The 26,150-nt window shown below is 42.5% G+C and overlaps 1 protein-coding gene across 2 annotated transcripts in view; it reads right to left on the bottom strand.

Moving 5' to 3' along the window:
- hrob (homologous recombination factor with OB-fold) overlaps nucleotides 1–24,851 on the bottom strand; it is a 43,398-nt gene extending 18,547 nt beyond the window's left edge. Inside the window, exons 1-5 of one of the 2 annotated variants that reach the window (XM_078424770.1) lie at nucleotides 24,547–24,585; nucleotides 14,001–14,060; nucleotides 13,277–13,374; nucleotides 9,753–11,039; nucleotides 5,324–5,407 (exon numbers count right to left, since the gene is read on the bottom strand). In XM_078424770.1, coding sequence (XP_078280896.1) covers nucleotides 5,324–5,407; nucleotides 9,753–11,039; nucleotides 13,277–13,327 — 1,422 coding nt within the window. In that variant the 5' untranslated portion in view covers nucleotides 13,328–13,374; nucleotides 14,001–14,060; nucleotides 24,547–24,585. Of the gene's footprint in view, nucleotides 1–5,323; nucleotides 5,408–9,752; nucleotides 11,040–13,276; nucleotides 13,375–14,000; nucleotides 14,061–24,546 lie in introns of both variants that reach the window. The other variant, XM_078424769.1, reaches the window with a different exon arrangement.
- Between the last annotated feature and the right edge of the window lie 1,299 nt (nucleotides 24,852–26,150).

Here is a 26,150-nt window from a genome sequence, read left to right as displayed (position 1 = left end):
TGTATCTTTCCCTTTTTCTGTTTGTTCCTTGTAACAATGGGCAATGATGTGTATTCTCTTCAGTGTGTGATGACTGCCTTGCAGAAAATTCAGTGTCCAAGACATTTGGGATGCCTTCAAGTGTCTTCTCTTTGCCAGAAATCTTGATGCAAACCCACGTTCTCACCATATCTTTCAGTTTTTAAACTGAATTCTTTCTTCATTCCATTTATTTTGTCAATCAAAAGTGCTTATACAACTTTTAGTTTAGGGCTGACTTCATATTTATGAAATGTTAATTTGTCTCTGCCTACCACTTGAATCATTTGTTATTGAAGCCAACAAAACCAGTGTTCCGAGAGAGTTCACGTTTATTATGTGTACCAAGCTAGTTTGTTTGTGCGCTTTGCAATCAAATCAGATACGATAGAAGTTTATTTGTCCCAGGAGGGAAATTGATCTGCAAACAGTCATAAAAACACAAAATACATGAAACATGAAATTAAAGTGACGAGTGGAAAGGATTGGAGGATGTGTAAAGATTAGGGAGGGGGAGGAAGGGAGGGGGAGGAGAGGGAGGAAGGGATGGGGAGGAAGGGAGGGGGGAAGGGGAGGAAGGGGAGGAGGGGGAGGAAGGGAGGGGGAGGAAGGGAGGGGGCAGTCTCAGTCTATCCCACGACAGAAGGGGGAGGAGTTGTACAGTTTGATAGCCACAGGGAAGAAGGATCTCCTGTGGCGTTCTGTGCTGCATCTTGGTGGATCCAGTCTGTTGCTGAGGGTACTCCTCAGGTTGACCAGTGTGTCATGGAGGGGGTGAGCTGTATTGTCCAGGATGCTCCACAGTTTGAGGAGCATCCTCCCCTCCAAGACCACCTCCCATGAATCCAACTCTGCCCCCAGGACGGAGCCAGCCTTCCTGATGAGTGTTGATCCTATTTGCGTCCTCCGCCTTCGCTCTGCTGCCCCAGCACAAGGCAGCAAAGAAGATGGCACTGCCTACTTGGTAGAACATCTGCAGCAACTTACTGCAGATGATGAAGGAGCGGAGCCTTCACAAGAAGTACAGCCGGCTTTGTCCCTTTGTACAGGGCCTCAGCGTTCCTGGACCAGTCCAGTTTACTGCCTGGGTACACTCCAAGGTATTTGTCCTCCCTGGTAAACTGCACATCCACACCATTGATGGAGACAGGGGTGTTCCTCTCCTCCTAAAGTCCACCACCAACTCCTTAGTCTTGTCGGTGTTGAGCTGCAGGTGATTCACCCCACACCACTCATCAAAGTCGTTGATTACACCTCTGTATTCAGCTTCCCTCCCCTCACTGATGCAGCCCACAATTGCAGAGTCATCTGAAAACTTTGCAGGTGGCAGGAGCCGGAGTTATATCTGAAGTCCGAGGTATAGATGGTGAACAGGGAGAGAGGACCGTCCCCAGTGGGGCCCCTGTGTTGCTCACCACCATGTTCGAGACACAGTTCTGTGGCTGACATATTGTGGTCATCCAGTCAGGTAGTCGGTGATCCTGGATACCAATGGAGCGTCAACCCGCATCTTCGTCAGTTTGCTCCCAAGCAGTGCAGGCCGGATGGTGTTAAAAGCACTGGAGAAGTAAACAAACATGACTCTCACAATGCTTGTGCACGGCTTGTACTTGCTGGAATTTAGAAGATTGAGGGGGGATCTTATAGAAACTTACAAAATTCTTAAGGGGTTGGACAGGCTGGATGCGGGAAGATTGTTCCCGATGTTGGGGAAGTCCAGAACAAGGGGTCACAGTTTAAGGATAAGGGGGAAGGACCGAGATGAGAACGTTTTTTTTCACACAGAGAGTGGTGAATCTGTGGAATTCTCTGCCACAGAAGGTAGTTGAGGCCAGTTCATTGGCTATATTTAAGAGGGAGTTAGATGTGGCCCTTGTGGCTAAAGGGATCAGGGGGTATGGAGAGAAGGCAGGAACGGGATACTGAGTTGGATGATCAGCCATGATCATATTGAATGGCGGTGCAGGCTCGAAGGGCCGAATGGCCTACTCCTGCACCTATTTTCTATGTCTCTATGCTTCCCGGCTTATCCAGGTGAGCAGAGGATCGATGGAGCAGGTGGACGATGGCGTCCTCAACCCCCATCTTTGTTTGGTAAGCAAACTGCAGGGGGTCCAGGTCGGGTTTAGCCAGGGGTCGCAGGTGAGTGAGACCAGCCTCTCCAGGGACTTCATGATGTGTGAAGTCAGCGGCACCAGTCTGTAGTCATTGGAGGAGTTAGGGCACTTCCTCTTTGATACAGGAACCAAGCAGGGTGTCTATAGATAATATTATACATGAATATAATCAAGCCAACCACAAGTACAAAAAGTAGACGAAAAAGAAAGTTATCAGAGAGCAGAATATAGTTCTCAGCATTGGTGTGTAACAGTCTCAGAGAAAAAGTTTAATGTCCACAATGAGGTAGGTAGGAAAATCGGGACTACAGCCTAGGCTTATGGTAGAACCATAAAGAAGTCTGAATACAGAGGGGCAGCAGGTGTTCATGATCCTTGTGTGCTTTCAAGCTTCTATATCTTCTGCTGACAGGAGCAGGATGAGGAGGAATGACAGAGGCGGGAAAGGTCCTTGATCATGTTGGCTGATTTCTCGAGGCTGTGCACAGTACAAATGGAGTAAATGGTGGGGATTGTGGACTCTGATGGACCGGACTTCATCCACAACTTTCTGCAATTTCTTGCGGTCTTGGACTAAACTGTTCCCAAATCAAGCTGTGATGCAACCCGACAGTATGCTTTCTATGGTAGAAGTTTGTAAAAGGCATTGGAAATGTGCCGAATTTCCTCAACTCCTCAGGAAGGAGGTGTTATATGCCTGCTTGGTTGTCCCTTCAACGTGGTTGGTCCACAACAGATTGAAGGGTCAGATTTACGCCAAGGAACTTTGTTCATAACCATTTCCACATCGGCACCATTGATGCTGATTGGTAATGTACTCCAAGTAGATAATCTGAAGTAGATAACTAGCTCCTTCATCTTGTTGACATTGAGGGAGAGGTTGTGTCCTGACACCATGTTCCTAAATTCTCTACTTCCTGCCCATACTCCTCGCATTAACAATTCAGCCCACCACTGTGGATGGGGTTGGAGCAGAATTTGGCTGCAGTTGCGAATGTGTAGGAAGTATGTCAGGCAACTGTGAACGCATCCTTGTTGGGCACTGGTGTTGAGTTATTGTGGAGATGTGGTGTTGCCTATCCAAGTAACACTTCAATATAACTTACTTTTGCTTTGAACCCAAACTCCACATTAATGTTATTGAGAACCTTGACTTTCTTACAATTACCAGCATTACTGTTAGATTTTTTTATTTTATTTCTCCTCAGTGTGTATTGTCTCTGATTCCTATTATTCAATTTCAATTCTCCATCATAGACTGGGTTCAGTTATATAAGAAATTTAAATAATAAATAAGAAATTTAAATAATGAACCTTTTTGCTCATTACATTCCTTGTTCCACTTTGGCATGTTTTGTAAATCTGATTTGGCTTGTAATTGACCTTATGACATTAATTCAAATGAAAATAACAAGTATTTTAACAAAGCAAGAAAAAAAGCAGGAGCAGACTATATCATGCTTCAAGCCTGCACCGCCATTCATCAAGCTCATCGCTGATTGCCTACTCTGAAAGCCAGCAGATGCTACAATTACCAACAATTTGTCCCCCTTAAGCAGTGGTACAATGACTGAGTGATGCAACTATAAGGTGAACAATCTTTTCATCAAGTAGAATTAAAAATAGCTGTACAATTTAAAAAACGTTGTCAACTGTATTGCCCCACTTGAATGAGTTGTACAATCCAAACACCTAAATAACTCAAGTCAGGAATAGGTCTGCTACAACAGGATAGTTGCATTCCATAAAATGATCTGCATTGTACAAAATTTAGTTACTAAACCAATGGTGTCAATGGAGAAAGAGCAGAGCTTCAGATCCTAATAACGAAGTTATTTTTCTCATAGGATTTTCAAAAATAAAGGAGTTTCCAATAACGATGTCTTTTGTTACTCCAAGTTAAATTTATGAATGGTTGCACATTTCATTGCTAACACGGTATCACTCCTCAAGTGTCAATAGAAGCAGATTGCTTGTCAATTTCAATGGCCACTCATGGTTACACTAACAACTGTGTCTTCAAGAGACATGGATGTCTGATTGCTGTGGGGAGATTACATGGAAACAATTATTTCCCCCTAGATGCAGGAAAAATGTTCCCGATGTTGGGGGAGTCCAGAACCAGGGCTCATTAGTTTACGAATAAGGGGTAGGCCATTTAGGACTGAAATGAGGAAAAACTTTTTCACCCAGAGAGTTGTGAATCTGTGGAATTCTCTGCCACATACGGCAGTGGAGGCCAATTCACTGGATGTTTTCAAGAGAGAGTTTGATATTGCTCTTAGGGCTAACGGAATCAAGGGATATGGGGAGAAAGCAGGAACGGGGTACTGATTTAGGATGATCAGCCATGATCATATTGAATGGCGGTGCTGGCTCGATGGGCCGAATGGCCTACTCCTGCACCTATTTTCTATGTTTATATGTAAGACAGCTTATTTTCTGCTTGTCTATTTCCAAAGTAACTTTTAATTGTTCTCTAGATCTCAATCAAAATAGCGTTATAACTAATTCGGCCCACATAATACAAATAGCGCTCCCTATTTCCTCACTTGCACTATATCCAATTCCTGTTATCGAAACACATGTTGCAACAGAATTACCTGTATATGCTGCGACTACAAACATTACAGACACCAACAAAACTGAGGTACGAACTGTCGTGGTTGCACTAAGAACTTTGGGTTTTTTGCAATAATTTCTTTTTGATTTTTTTTGTTCATTATGTTATCATCATCATATCATCATATATATACAGCCGGAAACAGGCCTTTTCGGCCCTCCAAGTCCGTGCCGCTCAGCGATCCCCGTACATTAACACTATCCTACACCCACTAGGGACAATTTTTACATTTACCCAGCCAATTAACCTACATACCTGTACGTCTTTGGAGTGTGGGAGGAAACCGAAGATCTCGGAGAAAACCCACGCAGGTCACGGGGAGAACGTACAAACTCCTTACAGTGCAGCACCCGTAGTCAGGATCGAACCTGAGTCTCCGGCGCTGCATTCGCTGTAAAGCAGCAACTCTACCGCTGCGCTACCGTGCGTTATCTATGAGTACTGTGTTTACAGGCCTGTTGTGCTGCTGTAAGTAAGCATTTCATTGTTCCATTTTCGGTACATATGACAATTAATCACTCTTGACTTGAGACTTATAATGCTTGTAGAAAATCTTCCAGTTTACCTCAGGGTGTAGTTTTGGCATTGCACCATGCGTTGGTGTGGGTGGGGCTGAAATCATGACTTCATCCAGGTTTTTACCATGATGCTGGAAGACAAGCAGAATTAGCAATAAACATTTGGATTAAAAAAGAATGCTTTGATAAGAAGAGTTAAAATATCAACCTGTAATTTAGGTATCAGTTTACAATACACTAATACACAATGGGCTGGTGTGGCAGTACATGCTGGTTCAACATTTCAGACTTTACTTTTGGAATTCATGCATATTTATTCCAACAAATTATGTTCACACATCTATCTCAAGGAATTTAAAATAGATTTCCACACACCAGATGATGTACTGGAATTATAACAAAAATGCTTCCAAAGTCCCTCAGATACTGCTTTATAAATATTCAAATTTGATCCTTGCTTTGGAAAAAGCTAATAATTCTCATACATACTAAAAACACCAAAGCAAAAATAAATGACATTTCCAAATTCTAGCTTTCAAGTGCTGTCTTGAAACTCGAGAGATTGACATTATTATCATTCTGAACAAATGGTTGGATGCAAAGCAGTTGTGCGGCAGATGAGAGGCTGGAAGTTGATAAAGAGGTTAATCATAACAGGTTCAGTTGACAAGACAGCCAATAACACAGCAGGAAAGACTGTTGGATTAAATTACTTTTATTTCAATGCGAGAGGCCTTACAGGGAAGGCAGATGAACTTAGATAGCTGTATTGGACTAGGATAAAGATGCCATCACAGACACATAGTTAAGAGAAGGACAGGACTGACAGCTAAATGTTCTAGTACACTGGTACTATAGGCTGGAAGGAAAGAGGGGAGGGAGTTGCATTGTTGAATGAGAACATCAGGCCAGTAGTCCAAGATGAAATTACTGAAGTTCATCCAGTGAGGCTTTATGGATGGAGCTGAGAAATAAGAAAGGATGATCACCTTGTTGGGCTTGTATTGTGGGCCCCAAAGTGCCCCCCCCAAATAGTCAATAGGAATTGGAGGAATAAATGCACAGGGAGACAAGAATTGGAAGAATAATAGGGTGGTCATTGTTGGGCATTTTAACTTTGTAATATAGACTGGACTGCCATGGTGTTAAGGGCTTCAAAGGGGAGGAATTTGTTGAGTTCAAGCTATATATAGACTTTTAGTCTGAAGAAGGGTCCCGATGCAAAACGTCACCTATCCTTTTTCTTTAGAGATGCTGCCTGACCCACTGAGTTACACCATTATTTTGTATCTATCTTTGGTTTAAACCAGCATCTGCAGTTCCTTTTTATTACATGGGACCTACTAGGGAGAGGAAAAGCTTGACCTACCCAGGACATAGGGCAGGGCAAATGACCGAGGTGTCAATGGGGATGCACTTTGAGACCAGTGATCACAATGCTATTATTTTTATGGCTAATCATGATGGTATTAATTACGAGCTTGCAAACATTGATTGGAGGCTTTTTTTATGACAATGGGATGTTCAGCAAGCAGGAGACTTTTAAAAGTGAGACAGTGAGAGTTCAATGCACCAACCCTGGATGTCAAATGATATTGAGGCTCTCCTAAGAAAAAGGAGGCAGAGGACAGAATGATGCAAGCGTATACTCAAGGAAGTGAGGACAAAAAGGGGGCATGAGAAGCGCAAGGAGAATCAAGGAGATGCTGTAAGTATATTAAGAGAAAAAGAGCAATTATTCAGAGACCAGGGCCCCGCAAAGACAAAAGTGGATATCTATGTGTGGAATCACAAGGCAGGATAAGCAAGGTCCTCAATGAGTATTTCTCCTCTGCTTTTCCCATTGAGAAAGACATGAACACTAGGGAACTTGGGAAGGTTAATGAGAATATCTTGGGGATAACCACATTACAGTGGAGGTGGTGCTGGATGTCTAAAAATCTATGAAGATAGATAAATCACAGAATCTGATCACAAACATCACAGTGCACTGTGGGAAGCTAGAGAAATTGCAGGAGCACTGACCAAGATAAATACATCCCTGTTAGCCATGGGTAAGATCCCTAAAGTCTGGTGGGCGGCTATGCGGCCGTGCATTTATTTAAGAAGGAATACAAAGACGACCATGAAAAAACTGACCAGCAAGTCGAACATCTGTGGTAGGCAAGTTACTATAGGGGTTTCTGCGGGATAAGATATACATGCATTGCAATAGCACAATGATTAAATTATTGTACAGTAAACCCTCGTTAAAAATGATTCATGGGAGGGGGAGGGGGAATGGTGTCCGTAATTGCTGATTGTACGCTATAACGGAGTAAGGGACTGCAGGGTAATAAAAGTGTCATTGCACAAGCAGGCCAGAGAGCAGGCAAGTTTTAGCGGTGGCAGGCGCAGCCTGGAAGCAGTCTAGGAAGCAGTGTGGGCTGGCAATGTAGCAGTGGGTCCGGCCTGGAAGCAGCCAGGGAGGCAGGATCTGCAGCCTGGCCTGGTGGTGGCAGCAGTAGGTCTGGTCTGGAAGCAGCTGGGAAGGCAGTGGCAGCGCGGGCCAGGGATGTCGTCAGCAATCCGGCCTGGCGGTGAAGGTGGGTAAGTTAAACACTACATTTTCTGGGGCTTTTTTCTAATCAGAGAACGTATATTTGGAGTGGGGTTGGGGGGGTGGGTATAGTTGGCAAGGGCTCCAATATGCCCTCTCTGACTTTCATCAGAATGTTAGAAAGCACACCTTCCGGGATCACTGACTTTTCCCACTTTGAAACTACTATTGCCTCTTGGAGTATTCAAGATCCTATTTATAGTATGAAATCTAATTTTTCACATTTTCATTAATATGTTCATCATTCAAATAAAACAAATATGAAACTACTTTTACAGCTGAATTTCGAGTTCTATCAGGCTAAACTTGTTTAAGTTTTAATTTTTACTAGACCAAGTGCCCAAACCTCTCCTGCATTAGTCCAGCACCCTCTCCTCCCCCACTCCCCCTACCACCCCACACCCACTCCATCCCCCCTCCTCCCCTCACTCCGCCCTGAACCCCCCCTTATCCCCTCCCCCCACTCCTCCCCCACTCCATCCTCAACCCCCCTTATACCCCCCCCACCCATCACTCCCTCACCCACTACATCCACCCATAACACCCCAAACCTCTCTGCATTGGTCTAGCACCCTCCCCCACTTCCCCTCCCCCCACTCATCCACTCCATCCCCCCTCCCCCCCACTCCATCCCCCCTGAGCGCCCCTCCCCCCCACTAAATCCCCCCAAACCCCCCTCCTCCCTCCCCACTCATCCACTCCATCCCCCCTCCTCCCCTTGCCCCCCCACTCAGCCACACTATTCCCCCTCATCTTATCCACTCCATCCCCCCTCATTCCCCCTTAACCCCCCCCCTCCCCTCCCCCCGCCCCATCACCCACTCCACCCCCCCTCACGTGGCCGGAAGTGAGCTGCGGGTCGCTGCCGTTTGTACCATCGCTAGGTCGAAATATCGTAGGTCGAAGCATCGTAAGTGGACGCATCGTAAGTCGGGGAGCATCTAGCGCATTGCTCCCCCCACATGGGACCCAGACCAATCGGGTGTCTTGCGGGATAGAAGGTCTTGTTTTTTTAATGAATGAAATAAATCTTGTTTTTAAATGAAGCGTTTTGTCTTTAAATTAAACGGCTTTTTAAAAAAATGAAGTAAATCTAAATTAAAATGGTGGTTCTTTTTAAAGAATGGTCCTCCCGGCGGGGGGGGGGGGGGGTGGGGGAGCATTTGTTGAAATTTCAGTGCGACGGCTCAGCAGCCCCCCCCCATTGGCCGTGGCTCTCCCGTCAATCTGGCAGGTCCCATTATGACGTCGAACGCTGAACACCGTAAGTTGAAAAGGTCAATTTTAAACATTAAAATGTCTATAACTTTTAAAATATAAGACCAATTTCAATGAAACTTGGATTAAGGTGACCCCAGGACAATGATGCCTAAAATTGTCGCTCTATCGTGTGACAGGGGCACAAACATAAGGCATGATCATCCAGGGGGGATGAAACAAACCGAGAAATTTTTATGTAATATATAGATTACACAACCCAACATTTACATGCGTCTATCTACAGCATTTGGAAATACAGCTGTATTCCCACATTTTGGAGAAAAAGGAACAAAATGCTTTCTCTTGAGATTATTTTGTTTTCTATTTATTCTCAGAATGTAGTCACTAATGTACTACAACAAAATAGATTTATTGCGGGCTGACTAGCTGCGGAATATGAAAGAACCCATTTAGAACCTACTGACACAGAGCGGGAAAGAAAGTTAGAAAAGGAAAGGCAGGACAGTGCATGACTGGTAATAGGTGAACACAGGTGAGGGGATTTTTGATAGGCAGATTGTTGGACAAAGGCCAGGGATGGAGAGGTGCGAGCCCAAAACAGATAAAGAGTTGTGAATTGTTAAGCTCGCGGATAGAAAAGTTCTCCGTCATCATACCTGTTGTGGAAGAATTCCAGCAGGTCCAGGAAAGCGTCTTTTGGCCCGGCGTCTGTCCACCTTTTGTATTTCTGGTGTCCGATTAGCAGCCGATACCAACTGTATTAGATGATTGGTTACTGGAGTTCCCACACAACTTGAATTTACTGCTGGTGAGCACAGAGTTCCCATAGTAACTGAAGGTCTGTCTATAGTACACAACAGTGCTCGAGATTCACTTGTGGATGTAATTGGTCTTCTGAGGCATCCATTTGGGAGTATGGAGGTTAAAGCATTATTGAGAGGAGTCCTTGGGCTCAACAACATTGAATTTGGACAGTGTCTTAAGGCAGTAGAGCTCATTTTCTGATGTTCTGCAAACTGGGATTTCAAACCTGGACTAATGGTATTACCCGTTATGTGTTTTCCAAAAGGAGTTTGTAGTATTGGTGTTGATAATTGTTTGGTTGTGATTGTGCTCAGTGGAATAGAACTACATAATTTAGAATCTGATCTGGGCTGTTCACCTGGGTAACAGTGATTGTCAACTATCTGACCAGAGAAAGAGTTGGTGCCTTTCATTGTAACAACATCAGTCATGGCATTGGTTAAACTAATTGGAAACTGGTTGAATCTTGAGGATGGACGATTAAGGCAATTGTACGTTTCGCTTACATCTTCAAAATTAGTCATTACAAAATTCTCTTGGCCATTTTTGGAAATTCTACCATTGCCATTATCAGCTTCTGTTAGCCCTCCTGGCAACCGTGGAATTTTGGCTGGTGGTAAAGCATGACCACTTCCTGAATATATTGAAGACTCATCTTCAGGAGTTGAAAGGCTCTTTTCATAAGAGGTTGATGTCCTGGTCTTCCCCAATTTGGAAATATGTATATTCCCAGCTTCACTCAACTCTTCAGAACCAGACCAGAACAAGTCATCATCTTCTTTTCCTACGTCCGTGATTAATTTTAAGGAGGTATTTTGCAAGGCGTTGCTACAAAAATTGAAAGTAGGGGCTGAATTCCGCTTCTTTAGCCATGGTGGTGATTTCAAAGAGACGCCAAAACTTGCTGTTAATGTTTTCGGTGTACGATTTTCATCGCTGGTTATATTAACGGAGACGGAATCTGGTTCAGATTGAGAATACCTCTGAGCTGCAATGCTGCATAACAGGTTTTCAGGTTCATAACATGAACTAGCTGGCGTTCGAAGGGCTGCAGTAATGGGCCTTAACCCAACACTCGGCATTGTTCCAGATGTGCCGATGGCCGTGCTTTCAGCATCCAATGCTGCTGATAACAAATCCTGTCACCAATAGATTAGGGCATTAGCTGTAATAACTGGAACAGTTACATTTTCAAAATATGTAGAAGTTTTTTTAAATCAATAAATACTTGTTAAAATTATAACTGTTCAAAATTGAAAAATGTCAAAATGTAACTTTACTATATAAACATACTTAATTCAGAATTATTGATGAACATCTACATCAAATGTTTTTATTTTAAAACATTTAATTAAAGATGTAGAAAAGTATCCTAAATAATTAGGATGTAGAGATTATTAAACCAAATTGACAAATTAAAACCAGGTTGAGAGAAAGTGATAAGAAGGGAGTCCCTTAATCTTGTTTTGAACTGGAACAATATATTGGACTTCTCAACAAAAAAATGGAAATAATACAAAAGCTAAAAACACTATTATAGTCTTTTCACTCTCGATGTATTAATGGGTACATTATCATGTATTTTTAAATATTGTGATATTATAGTTTAGGAATAGATCATAGAGCCCCAAAAATCCAAGCAAAAGAGTTCATATTCCAAAGAAGAATCCTGCCTTTAGATTATTTTATTATACTTTGTTTATTTAACTTCCTCTTACATACATCTATGGTGGTCACTGCAACAACTCCTCCTCACCACTCTCTGGATAAACTAATGTTTCCCAACTTCCTTGGTGGTATTACTAATCACCATCTTATATTTGATTATCCCTGGGATGGAGGGACTGTCATATGAGGAAAGATTGGAAAGACTAGGCTTGTATTCACTGGAATTTTGAAAGATGAGAGGGGATCTAATAGAGACGTATAAAATTATAAAAGGACTAGACAAGCTAGACGCAGGAAAAATATTCCCAATGTTGGGGGAGTCCAGAACCAGGGGACACAGTCTAAGAATAAAGGAGAGGCCATTTAAAACTGAGGTGAGAAGTAACTTTTTCACCCAGAGAGTTGTGAATTTGTAGAATTCTCTGCCACAGAAGGCAGTGGAAGCCAATTCACTGGATGAATTTAAAAGAGAGTTAGATAGAGCTTATGGGGCTAGTGGAATCAAGGGATATGGGGAGGCACAGGTTACTGATTGTAGATGATCAGCCATGATCCCAATGAATGGCGGTACTGGCTCGAAGGGCCAAATGGCATCCTCCTGCACCTATTATAATTACAAATTACAATGTCAATTTCTACATTCACCCAAAAATTGAAGCATCTTGACTGTACACCCCCTAGAAGTTCTTTCAAAACCTTGAAGGCCTTCTTATGAAAAGAGCTCCAGTATGTCCAATCTTGCCTGAAAATTATATCCTTCAGTGTGACATCTTTGCAATAAATCTGCATCTTAACTTTTTTTTTGGTGCTCCCATTTTAATAACAGATTTGAGAATTGTTTGCAGACTTCAACAATTACTCAGAACACTCCCAGCTAAATTAATATAACATCTCAGCTTTTCAGTTCTTTCATTCCAAAAAGAAACTTCAGTTTTCTTTCTTAAATGGCCTGATTAATGTGTGTTGGTACTTTACGTGATTGTTGCATTTGCAGCTGCAGATTCTTCATTTTCCAAGGTGCATCTAATTTTTTCTGGGAAATTTCATTTTACAATTATACATTAATTAGCAAGTTTATTACAGAAGCAGACCAAAAAGGCCCCGATGCAGTTTTACATAATGAACATAAAGATCTGAAGCACTCATGGAATAACTTTTTAAACAAAAATTAACATACACATAAAAACAATGAAAATAACTTAAATAATATAATGTTCTACTTAACCTTCTCCCAGAAGCCAATGTCTCTCATTCATTTAATAGGGATTACCGTACTAGCGACAAATTAAACCTGAGACAGCAGGCAGCTCAGGTAAGCAGGGCAAAATTTGCCATAACAGCTTAAGCCACTGTCAGTGCTTGAAACCTCTATGAGGAAAAATGGGGCAGGCCCTGGCATGGGAATTGAATTCCCAAGACATTATGTTCCTATATCTTGTTGCAATCATCTTTTACATTCCTCTTAAATTTTCATCAAGGAAATAGTGAATACCAGGCTTTTCCACGCTCACTAAAACCCAAGCTAAATTTATAGGTTGATTTAGATTTTTCATTTACTTCAACAGAAAACAAGTTTTCTTCAAAAATTGAGTCCATGTCCAAATTTTAGTTTTCAGATGAATTTGCAGAGGGATCAGCATGAACTGTACAAAGACTACGCATGAATACAGCTAAACATCTGCAGGAGCAGCATTGACTAAGTACCCACAGTTCTATATCTCAACCCAAAGAATAAAGAAAATAGTTCACAGTTGCGCATTGCACCACATTGCTCTGTGCGAAGTGTGGCTGGAAGATGGCAGGATACTGAAAAAGTAAATACATAGCATAAAGTTTTTAAATGTTTTGGCCAATCCAACACAGAAATGCATCACACAACTTGCAGTAAATTTACAGTTTTATTGAAGCCGATTAAACTTCAAACCTGTACGTCTTTGGAGTGTGGGAGGAAACCAAAGCACCCAGAAAATACCCACGTGGTCACAGGGAGAACGTACAAACTCCAAACAGACAGCACCCAAAGTCAAGATCGAACCCGGTTCTCTGGCACTGTAAGGCAGCAACTCTACTGCTGCGCCATTGTGTCACCCGAGCAGAAGGCAAAAGTAAACAATGTCTTGGACCTGAGTTATGATATTTCCTGCCAGCCACAAAAAAAAGTTGACCTAATGTGAACTAATCATTCACTGTCACTTAAAGGGTACCTTTCAATTTCCAAGAAAGGAAGTTTAGCAGATATTTAACGACGTTACAAAAACCATTAAGTTTGTGAAGGCCAGCTTTCCTTTATCTGCCAACATCAAGATTGAACTTCAAAACAGAAACAGGGGGTATTTTCATCAATCAATGAACCGCATTGTTGCAGAAACTGGAAATTAAAAATGAGAGGGAAAATGAATTTAAAGTTGCTTATTGTATGAAACACAACTTACATCATCATCATCATCGTCAAACTCTTCGCCAACAGAAAACAACTTCTGGATACTACAAGCCTTGAAGAAAAGAAAGGAAGGAAATTAAAAAGAGACTACACAAAAACGAAACATTATGAAGAATTCTGTACAATTCCTCAATTATTACTTTAAGAAATAATTCCACAAAAATGTTCCAAAATAAATTTTGCATAGAGGATTTTTATTTTATTAAGAGGCCCAATAAAAATACCAGGACTGACATCTTTAACTGATTACCTTATTTTCAACAATGTGAGAGGCAAAACTAAAATCAATCTTTTTAATCTTAAAATTCAATTAGTACCCATGCGCAAAAAATTAAAATGCATAATTTTGCTTTTCTCATAGCACCAATAATTTTCATCATACAAATACATTCTTCATTTAAATAATGTATGAGCAACATATATTGAATCTTTAAGAGGTCAAACTTAACATTTAGACATTATTTTTCTCTGGAGATTATTTACTAAGCTGGGTCATAATAATAGCAGCAACAGTTCAGTGTTAAAAAAGATCAATTAAAACATAAACATGTCTAGAAACAATCTGCACCATAGTTATAATTGGCAATGTCTGGGTCAAGCACGCAGGTACCAAAAACAAAGATGAAGCATTTGTAAGCAGATCAACTAGAAGTACCAAACAGATGATTCATCTCTGCTTGTTCCCGAGATCTGCACCATCGCGAATCTTCAGCCAATTCAATTCACTGCGTGTGATATCAAGAAATAGCTGAAGAAAAAGGTTATAAGATTTGACTAGACCAAGTGGACCCGTTGGGTCCAAACCTCTCCTGCATTGGTGCAGCACCCCCTCCTCCCCTCCCCTCCCTTCTCCTCCCCCATCCCCTTCACCCCTCCCCATCCTCTTCACCCCTCCCCATCCCTCTCTCCCCTACCCCCTCCACCCCCCTCCCTCCCTCCCTCCCTTCCCCTCCCCCCCTCCCTCCCCTCCCCTCCCCTCCCCCCCTCCCTCCCCTCCCCTGTTTCCATGATATAAATTAGATATAAAGCAAATGATAAATTAGGGAACATTATTTGCATTACACTGACCAAACTGGTTACAACATGATTTTGATCAGGAACCGGAGAGCCACTTAAGTTTACTTTGGAAATTGGCAAGCAGAAAAAGATTGCTGTATTGGATTTAAAAAATAGAAGAGACAAAAAAAAACGCTTCCATGTAATCTCCCCAAGGTAATCAGACATCATTGTCGTTTAAGAACACAGCAGTTACTTTGACGCAGATGGCCACTGAAATCAACAAGCACTTGTTTCTATTGAAACTTCTGCAATGAATCAATGTAATTCAACCTTTCATATTTTTGCAGTAACAAACATAAAACTCAATGCTATTGAAAATACATTTATGGTTTAAAATCTTGCAAGAAAAATGACTTTTGAGTTTCTGAAACTCTTTGTCACTAACATCCTTTCTTCCATTGACACAATTATATTTCTAACACGATTTTCTATAACACAGGGTTTCCTAGGAACACAGCTATTGTGTCATAGAAACATAGAAGAAACATAAAAAATAGGTGCCATAGCAGAACTGCCTGTACTAGCTACTCCACATCTAGCTGCACCACTAAGTTATTCAAGTAGAGTTACAACACATGCATCTAGCTGACAATGTGGAAAATTGCCTAGGTACCTCACCTGAGCAGTAAATTTACTCTCAAAAATTTACTCGAGTACTGGAAGCACTGTTAACAGATCTATCAAGTGGAAACCCTCACCAACAACCTGCTCACAGATACAAGCAAATTTTTTTTGGATACACCCAATAGGTGAAGAAGGGTTAGTAGGAAGGGAATGCTTCTCATAGCGACGAGACCATTAAACAAGTGGCATAAAAACAGTTGTAATGTTCTAGGAAACATTCCCTGTCCAGACCATTAAAACCGCTAGTTTCTCATTCCACAGATGTTGCACGAACTGCTGAGTATTTCCAGCATTTTTTGTTATTATTCTTAGCATCTGTGCAATTTTTGATTTCTGTCTGGTCACAATTACCCAAGTTTGGTTTTGCTAGGATAACTCGATTCAGGAAATCAACGTGTCATATTCTTCATCAGGACCAGGTTTAAATCCTGGAACACACGACCCAAAAACATGAGGGAAGTACTTTCAGCAGAAGGATTGCAGTGATTCAAAACAGTGGCTCAATACTACATTCTCAGTTAGTTCGGATTGTCAATAAATGCTGGCCATGCCTACAATATCAGATCCTAAATTAATGGGGGAAAAATTATAATTTAATCATAAATTAATTGTAGCTTCATAATCAAATGATTAACACAGGAAAAGACCTTGGAGGTCAAGTGGTGTGAAATTAAAGATGAGAAATCAAGCTACTAGATGCAAATTAACAGTATTTCTTGTGATATTTAGTTATAACTATATTACTTAACAATATTACACTCATTGGATCCAGTGTTGCCTGGGATTTCTTTCATGGAAACGACTATGGACAAATTATTTACAACTAGAACGATGAATGATGAATCAACCCTAATTAGTCACCTGCTGCAGCAGAGCAGAGAATAAAAGAGATTTACAACACAGATGTAACACATCTAACCCACTGGGCTGATTGAAAATCTGTATCCTGTGAGTATCAGCTCTTCATGTGCACAATGTGATGAGAGTTTGTCTTTACCACCTTTTTTAAGCAGCAAGTTCCAGACCACATTCAATAATAAATTGGTGTAAAGGTGTCTTGATCTCCTCTCATCCTTTCATCAATTACTTTAAGTTATGCTACTTGTCTATTGGCTCTCAGCTAGGAGAAACATTAGCTTCCTATTTACTTTATCTATGTGCCTCATTTTCATATACCTCAGCTAACTATCACCACAATAACTTTTGTACAATCTTTCGTCAACTCCCAATTTCTATTCATGAGTAACATCTCCATAAGTCTTCTTTGCACCCTGTCCAGCACAATTGCATCATTTATATAATATGGTAACCAGCACTCTACACCAATTCTTAAGTTGTGCCCGAGATAGTTTTGTTTACCACAAGCCTCAGCTAATAAATAAAAACATCTTTAACCATCCTAATAAACTTTCCAGATTTAAGGATCTGTGGACATACACTCCAAGGTCTCTTTGTTTCTCCACGCCACACAATATCCTCCTATTTGTTATGTAATGACGTCAAGAAAGTGTGGTTTTGTAACAAGTACACAAACCACCGTCATTCCCATGCATTTGTTCTTCACAAGGCCAATGGAAATAACAACAGTTTTTGATGGATCAAAACTAGGTATTCCAGATGAGAATTTTTTTTAGCCAGGCTCTGTAAATACATGCTTGATAACCTTTAAATTTTTTGTTTTATGTTACAAGGCCGATAGTTAGGACTCCATTAAATATTTACAGAAAATCCTGAGCTCTTATCACCATGGCTATTAAATCGCTGCAGGAATTTAAACCATAAAACATTATAATGCAAACACAAAACTGGCAAACGAAGAGAGAGATGATTCTAATCCCCCTGCGCCCACCAGTCATACATCAAATGTTCTATAAAAAGAACTGGATAAATCTATAATTGAAAACAGAACGGAAAGGTAAAAAGGATGTGTACAAAGAAGACGGATTGCATGACATGAAACACAACAGCTGGGACTTTGGAACATACATCCATGGAATGAATCAAAGGGATGCATAATGTGTTGTGACAGGCGTAGAACCTTGACAGCTTTTGCACTATTCCCTTTGAGAGTAGGAGAAAATGTTACTGGCAATTATTTACCTCAAAATTAAATAAATTGAAGAACAAGTGACACCGAATATCATGCATGGTATCACTTTGAATGACCGGCCTTCATGTAATGAACAAACTGCATCTCATACTTTACTGTTTAAAAGAAAATGTCCAAAATGAACACAAAAGATATAAATAATGAGAAGATAATATAGCTTACATTTTAGGCTGCATAGAACTTCACAGGTCGTCAAAAATCGCAGAAATAAAATATGTCCCTTCTCCATACCCCAAAATATGTCCTAGCATGTGCAGAAAGCCTAAACTTTGCACCCACCTCACAGAAGCCGTCCGGTGACTTTTCTGACTGAAAATGTTTTAATAAGTCAATGAGTCAAGAGCGTTTTATTGTCATATGTCCCAAATAGAACAAGGAAATTCTTAGTTGCTGCAGCACAACAGAATATGTAAACATACTACACTGTAAACAATATGATAAACGAGAGAAAGAAAAAGAAAAAGAAAAAAAAAGAAAAACAAGTTCAGTGTGTATAGATACACATATTATGTGTGTGTTGGTGGTGCAAGCCACAGGGTGCTGCATGTGTCTGGTGCCCTGGTATAAATCCAGATGCCACTGCCTAGCATTTTTGCGAAAAAGGGTGCCGGGTGCGTAAGCCTCCACCTGCCAGTACACAACCTCTGTATCATCAAGACTCTCGCAGTGCCTCCTCGTGGCAACACATGGTAACTGGGGCCACCTTCAGTCCCAGGCTAAACTGCGCGGGGATCTCGGAGGAACTCTGGCCCCCAGAGATGCGACGTGCAGGCCCACCGGCGAGTGGACACGTCCTGACGTCCATCAACCAGGTCCCAACTATGGGTTAAATAGCACCCCACTGCCTTGTGGGTAAGGCTCAGGAGAGCCAAAGGCACTGGAGCTGGAGTCCCTAGAGACGGTCGGCTGATCCCTCGTGCTTCCGCCTTCCGGCAACTCCCGCAACCGAGTAGGCCCCAGATGTAGCAGCCAGGCCGTTCCTCTGGAATCAGCCTATCAGGTCAAGAGAGGAAGACAGATGCTGGGCAAGTTTGTTTTCCCATTTACCTGCCCAGGCTCAGCAGCCAAATCAAATGGAGAGGCCACTTCATCCTTGCTGGGCACAGTGAGATGTAACCACAGATGAGAAATCCCCCTCTCCAAGCAGGACAACACATCAAGCAGCACCATCATCTCTCGCAGATGGACTGATGCCACTAACTGTGTGTGTGTGTGTGTGTGTGTGTGTGTGTGTGTGTGTGTGTGTGTGTGTGTGTGTGTGTGTGTGTGTGTGTGTGTGTGTGTGTGTGTGTGTGTATTTTGAGTATGTGTGTATATATATACACACTTACTCAAAAAACAAACAATAGTAGAATAATAATAACAATATTTATTATTATTATTAGCTTATTGGCATTTAATTAAAAGCAACATTGTACTTATAGGTGCCTGCCAAAAAGCACACACAAACTCATTTCACATATCGCTTCCAAAGATTTTCTGCGGGTAAAATTTGAAGCCAAGTTCCTAAGATAAAAAGAACACTATCTTCTCCACTCTAATTAGTTTTTTTATGAATAGTAAGGCTACACCTGCCTGCCTGCCCATATTTTTAAATACTGATATGATAATCCTGAATTTGTACAAAGATGCTGAGATGCAGAAAGAATAGATGACCAACAACATTGGGTGTCAGAGGTTATGGGGAGAAGGAAGGAGAATGAGGTTAGGTGGGAGAGATAGATCAGTCATGATTGAATGGCGGAGTAGACTTGATGGGTCGAATAGCCTAATACTACTACTACCCCTATTCCTTATGACCTTATGACCATTTATGAGACCGATCCCTTCATGATTGCCTGGATTGTTTACAAGCCAGGAATTCTACAGAGAATAGCCAGTTAGTTTGCAGCATGCAAGTCAGCTCATCGTTGCTTTGTGGCTGAATAAATCAGCAATAAGCTGAAGGCCAGGTAGCAGTGCATCTGGCTTCTCACACCATTGCAGGATTCAGCAGTGAATCCAGGGAGGGGAAGAAGCCATGTGTACTGGGCTCCACAACTTTATTTCTGCCATTTAAATCAGGTCACCAACTTGCATTGTAAACATAAATGCAGGCACTGTAAAAGCTTTTTCAAAATTTCTATCAGAGAAATTTATAATCTGTTAAAAAGGCATTTTATCACTTAAACAGAAGTATTTTGGCAGTGAAATAGAGATGTCCAGATTTGAAAACAACATCTCGAACTCCATACTACTTATGTTATAGACAATAGACAATAGGTGCAGGAGTAGGCCAGCACCGCCATTCAATGTGATCATAGCTGATCATTCTCAATCAGTACCCAGTTCCTGCTTTCTCCCCATACCCCCTGACTCCGCTATCCTTAAGAGCTCTATCTAGCTCTCTCTTGAATGTATTCAGAGAATTTGCCTCCACTGCCCTCTGAGGCAGAGAATTCCACAGATTCATAACTCTCTGACTAAAAAAGTTTTTCCTCATCTCTGTTCTAAATGGCCTACCCCTTATTCTTAAACTGTGGCCCCTGGTTCTGGACTCCCCCAACATTGGGAACATGTTTCCTGCCTCTAACGTGTCCAACCCCTTAATAATCTTATATGTTTCGATAAGATCCCCTCTCATCCTTCTAAATTCCAGTGTATACAAACCTAGTCGCTCCAGTCTTTCAACATATGACAGTCCCGCCATTCCGGGAATTAACCTAGTAAACCTGCGCTGCACGCCCTCAATAGCAAGAATATCCTTCCTCAAATTTGGAGACCAAAACTGCACACAGTACTCCAGGTGCGGTCTCACTAGGGCCCTGTACAACTGCAGAAGGACCTCTTTGCTCCTATACTCAACTCCTCTTGTTATGAAGCCCAACATTCCATTGGCTTTCTTCACTGCCTGCTGTACCTGCATGCTTCCTTTCAGTGACTGATGCACTAAGACACCCAGATCACGTGGTACGTCCCCTTTTCCTAACTTGACACCATTCAGATAATAATCTGCCTTCCTATTCTTACCACCAAAGTGGATAACCTCACACTTATCTACATTAAACTGCATCTGCCATGCATCCGCCCACTCACACAACCTGTCCAAGTCACCCTGCAACCTCATAGCATCTTCCTCGCAGTTCACACTGCCACCTAGCTTTGTATCATCGGCAAATTTGAATAGCTGCGGTCCCAACACCGAGCCTTCTGCAATCAGCCTCTTGTACTTAATACAGCCATGCCCTTAATACAGAACTTCTGAATATTCTGCTGCTAATCCTTGTGGCATTTCAACTTTAAATGTTTACATCACAACACTCGATTTGCTTCTTGCCAATGCTCAATAATGACCATAACTTTATCCATCAAAAATTAGGCTTTGGAATTCTCAAAAGGTTCTCTATTTCCATTTATTTCGTACCCAACGTTTTGACCAAGAATTTGGTAATTCTTCTATATATACTTATTCAGACTGATATTAATTTCTGTCTCATTATAGTCCTGTTACATACCTAGGGACATTCAAAGCACGATAAACATTGGTGGAAAAAAGGGCACTAAGTGCTAGAGCAACCATAGTTCCTTGTGTCTCCGGTTTCTGTGTAGTACCGAGCACTAAAACTTACTCCTTGCATCAATTCCCAACATTCCTTTCAGGAGAGATAGAGGTACTCGTGTACCCCCTCTACCTCATCTCAGCATTCGATGTTCCTGATGTGGTCTCCCTTACATCGGTGAAACCAAATGTAGACTCTGTGATCATTTCCCCAAACACTTTCTGTTGGATCTCCAGGTTGCGAATGATTTTAACGCCTCTTCCTAGTCCTGTCTGATCTTTCTGTCCTGGGCCTCCTCCATTGCCATAATGAGGCCGCATGCAAAGTGGAGGAACAACATCTGTTTGGGTAGTTTACAACCTAATGGTATGAACAATGAATTCTCCAAATTTAAGTAACTAATCTACAAACGGTTTCTTCTTTACCCCCTCTTCCCTGTTCCCCACCTGGACGTGCACCAATTTCATTCCTTCCCATCCCCTTCCATCTATATTCCTTCCTCTGGCTTTACAATTTACACCTCTACTATCCACATCTCACACATTTTGTCTTTTCATCTCTGGCCTTTCTCCAACCACCTGACAAAAAGAAAATCCCCTCACCTGTATCCCCCTATCACTCGCCAGGCTTTGCGTTGCCCCTCTTCTCTTTCAGCTTGCTTTCTTTCTTCCACCCCTCCGCCCACACAATCCATATGAAGATGGGTCCCAACCCGAAACTTCACCTGTCCATGTGTTCCAGAGATGTTGCCTGATCCACTAAGTTACTCCAGCACTTTGTATCTATGTTTTGTAAACTAACATCTGCATATCCATGTACCTACTAAAACTTACTAGTTATCCAATTGTAGGTGCAGCAGCTGCAATTCTTCCAAATCATGACTAAGATTAGATTATCATGACCAGATCCACCTTCGTGGCAGGTTTTATTATTCAATGCATAAACTAGGTAGAGACACAAGGAACTGCAGATGCTAGAATCTTGCGCAAAATGCAAGAGCAAATCAACAGGTCAGGAAGCATCCGTGGATAGAATGAATGGGCGATGTTACATGTCAGCACCCTTCTTCAGACTTAAGCTTGGTAGCTGTGCATTAATAATCATTTCCTTTTCTATTCTACTATACAGCATTTTGTCAAAAGATATTTTAAAATTGGGATTCGCAACTGAGTTAGCTTTGTACTACAATCTAATAACATTTCAATTAGGTTGCTGAAATGATCATTTTACTTCTGGAAGCCCTATTGAAATTAATAAATCATGAAGATAAATATTTTAAAAAATCATTCTGGTCAATGTATCTTTCTGACTCTTTCCTACAATCTCAAGAAAAAGCCATTGGTAATATTTTAAAATCTGCCACTGTTTCCTAAGATTTTCACAAATATGCCCCGAGGGTTCTTTTAACCCTGACAAATGGAGCTGAAAAGATGTCGGAACTATGACTTTTATTTCATTACGCCTAATTACACACTGTTGACCAGGCATGGTTAATCAGAAGTAGCTGAGATATCACACTTAATTTTTCATACACTATGTGACCAAAGCAGCACGATATTGCAATGTCTCAAATAATATCTACTTTCACAGAGATGTAGTTAGAAACTCTTCTCAAAGAAAACGTTCTAAAGAAATTTGAGTGCTGGAAATCTGTTCACTTAAGTAATTTACAATGCTTGGTATATTTCATTTTGCTATTGAATAGAGAAACTGGGTTGTTTGTGTAAGAAGGAACTGCAGATGGTAGACACAAAATGCTGGAGTAACTCAACGGGTCAGGCAGCATCTCTGGAGAGAAGGAATGGGTAACGTTTCGGGTCGAGACCCTTCTTCAGACTGATGTCAGGAGATGGGGCGGGAAAAAGATAGGATGTAGTAGTGGACAGGAGGACTGGTGGGAGAACTGGGAAGGGGGAGGGGATAGAGAGGGAAAGCAGGGACTATCTGAAGTTAGACAAGTCAATGTTGATACCGCTGGGGTGTAAACTACGCAAGCGAAATATGAGGTGCTGTTCCTCCAATTTGCGCTGGGCCTTACTCTGGCAATGGAAGAGGCCCAGGACAGAAAGGTCAGGTTGGGAATGGGAGGGGTAGTTAAAGTGCTGAGCCACCGGAAAATCAGGTTGGTTAAGACGGACTGAGCGGAGGTGTTCAGCGGAACGATCGCCGAGCCTGCGCTTGCTCTTGCCGATGTAGAGGGGTTGACACCTGGAACAGCGGATACAGTAGATGGGGTTGGAGGAGGTGCAGGTGAACCTCTGCCTCACCTGGACTGTTTGGGTCCTTGGATGGAGTCGAGGGGGGAGGTACAAGGAACTGCAGATACTGATTTACAAAAATAAGATACAAAGTGCTGGAGCAACTCAAGTCAAGTTTATTTGTCGCATACACATACAAGATGTGCAGTGAAATGAAAGCTCACCCACAGTCCAGCAATAGAGCAATACAAATAAGCAATTTCACACACAATCACAACCAACACAGAGAACATGGACGGTATTTATTCACAAAATGCTGGAGTAACTCAGCAGGTCAGGCAGCATCTCAGGAGAGAAGGAATGGGTGGCGTTTCGGGTCGGGACCCTCCTTCAGAAGAAGGGTCCCGACCCGAAACGTCACCCATTCCTTCTCTCCTGAGATGCTGCCTGACCTGCTGAGTTACTCCAGCATTTTGTGAATAAACACCTTCGATTTGTACTGGCATCTGCAGTTATTGTCTTATACAGAGAACATGGACAGTCTGAAGGGTCCCGACCCGAAACATGACTTATCCATGTTCGCTAGGGATGCTGCCTGACCTGTTAAGTTACTCCAGCACTATGCGTTTTAATCGACAGGTACCACCTGACGAGCTTGTTATTCTGGGGGAAGTTCAGGCTTGTTATGTGCTTGCACAATGTCTCTAGTAAATGTCTCAGTTTGACTGAACGTTTACTTCTTCCCCTGGTCCCTGGTGTACTGTTCCCCTGCCTTGGCTGGGGTTTAATTTACTCACAGAAGATAGAGACAAAATGCTGGAGCAACTCAGCGGGTCAAACAGCATCTCTGAAGAGAAGGAATAGGTGACATTTTTTGGACTGAGAGTCAGGGGAGAGGGAGTCACAGAGTCTCACAGTCAGAGACAAGGACGATTTACTCCACAACGCTTGGCTCAGGGACACCCGGGGGCCGAGAACAACCACGAGCACAACCCTGCCGTCTCTTACCATTGTCCTGTCGCTCTCCAAGAGGCGCGGAGGTGAGCTGGCGGCAATGATTCCGGAGCCAGGCCCAGGCCCGGCCCGCGGCCGCTCCACCGTCTTGTTGTTGAAAGTTGCCGCCACCGCCGTGACGCTACCCGCCCCCACAATCCCGCGCGGCTCAAGCTCCTCGTAGCAACCGGCCCCAGCGGCCCTTAGCAACCAAGCCTGACCCCCCTCCTTACTCCAGCAGAGCGAGGACAAGATGCTGGAGTAACTCAGTGGGACAGGCAGCATCTCTGGAGGGAGAGAATGTGTGACGTTGCGGGTCGAGATCCTTCTTCAGACTGAGAGTCAGGGGCGAGGGAGACACAGAGATAAGGATGGGTAAGGTGTGAAAATGAGACATCAAAAGGGATACAGTTCAAGGAAAATGTAGAATAGATCATCGTTAGACACAAAAAGCTGAAGCAACTCAGCGGGTCAGACAGCATCTCTGGAGAAAAGGAATAGGTGACGTTAGGGGACGTTTTCTCCAGAGGTGCTGTTTGACCTGTTAAGAATAAGGGGTAGGCCATTTAGAACTGAGATGAGGAAAAACTTTTTCATTCAGAGAGTTGTGAATCTGTGGAATTCTCTGCCTCAGAAGGCAGTGGAGGCCAATTCTCTGAATGCATTCAAGAGAGAGCTAGATAGAGCTCTTAAGGATAGCAGGGTCAGGGGGTATGGGGAGAAGGCAGGAACGGGGTACTGATTGAGAATGATCACATTGAATGGCGGTGCTGGCTCGAAGGGCCGAATGGCCTCCTCCTGCACCTATTGTCTATTGTCCTGCTGATTTACTCCAGCTTTTTGTGTCGGAAAATAACTGCAGATGCTGGTACAAATCGAAGGTATCTCAAAATGCTGGAGTAACTCAGCGGGTCAGGCAGCATCTCAGGAGAGAAGGAATGGGTGACGTTTCGAGTCGGGACCCTTCCGTTCCTCTCCTGAGATGCTGCCTGACTCGCTGAATTACTCCAGCATTTTGTGATACCAGCTTTTTGTGTCTACGGTTTAAACCAGCATCTGCAGTTCCTTCCTACATAGATCATTGTTAGCTTGGAGAAGGTGACAACGAAGCAGACAGAGCTAACATTTGATCAGGGGGCAGTCAGACTGGTCGGAGAACTGGGAAGGGGGAGGGATGGAGAAAGAGAAAAGCCAGCGTTACTTGGTTAGAGGTCAATATTCTTTTTTTTTAATCAAAAAATACTTTATTCAAGTAATAAATATTTACAAAACATCTTCTTTTCAGAAACTCCATCCGACATTTCCGGAGGTTACACATTCAATGCAGATATTCATTTCCAAATTTACACAGAAATTTACACAGAATCCCTTATTTGGAGGGGCGTCTCCACCACACCCTGCCCCCCATGTCCAGCAGCGGAAATACCGTAGACTGTGGTCCTCCCCCACAGAGCCTTGGCGTTGGCTGCACCAAGCATCAGTGCGTCCCTCAGCACGTACACCTGCAGTCTGCAGCGGGCCAGTCGGCAACATTCCCCGACAGACAGCTTGCTCCGCTGGGAGGTCAACAAAGCTCGGGCAGACCAAAGAGCGTCTTTCACCGAGTTGATGACCTTCCA

Source organism: Rhinoraja longicauda, chromosome 29, assembly GCF_053455715.1.
Source record: "Rhinoraja longicauda isolate Sanriku21f chromosome 29, sRhiLon1.1, whole genome shotgun sequence".
Taxonomy (NCBI): domain Eukaryota; kingdom Metazoa; phylum Chordata; class Chondrichthyes; order Rajiformes; family Arhynchobatidae; genus Rhinoraja; species Rhinoraja longicauda.
This window is presented reverse-complemented; position numbering and strand designations above follow the sequence as displayed.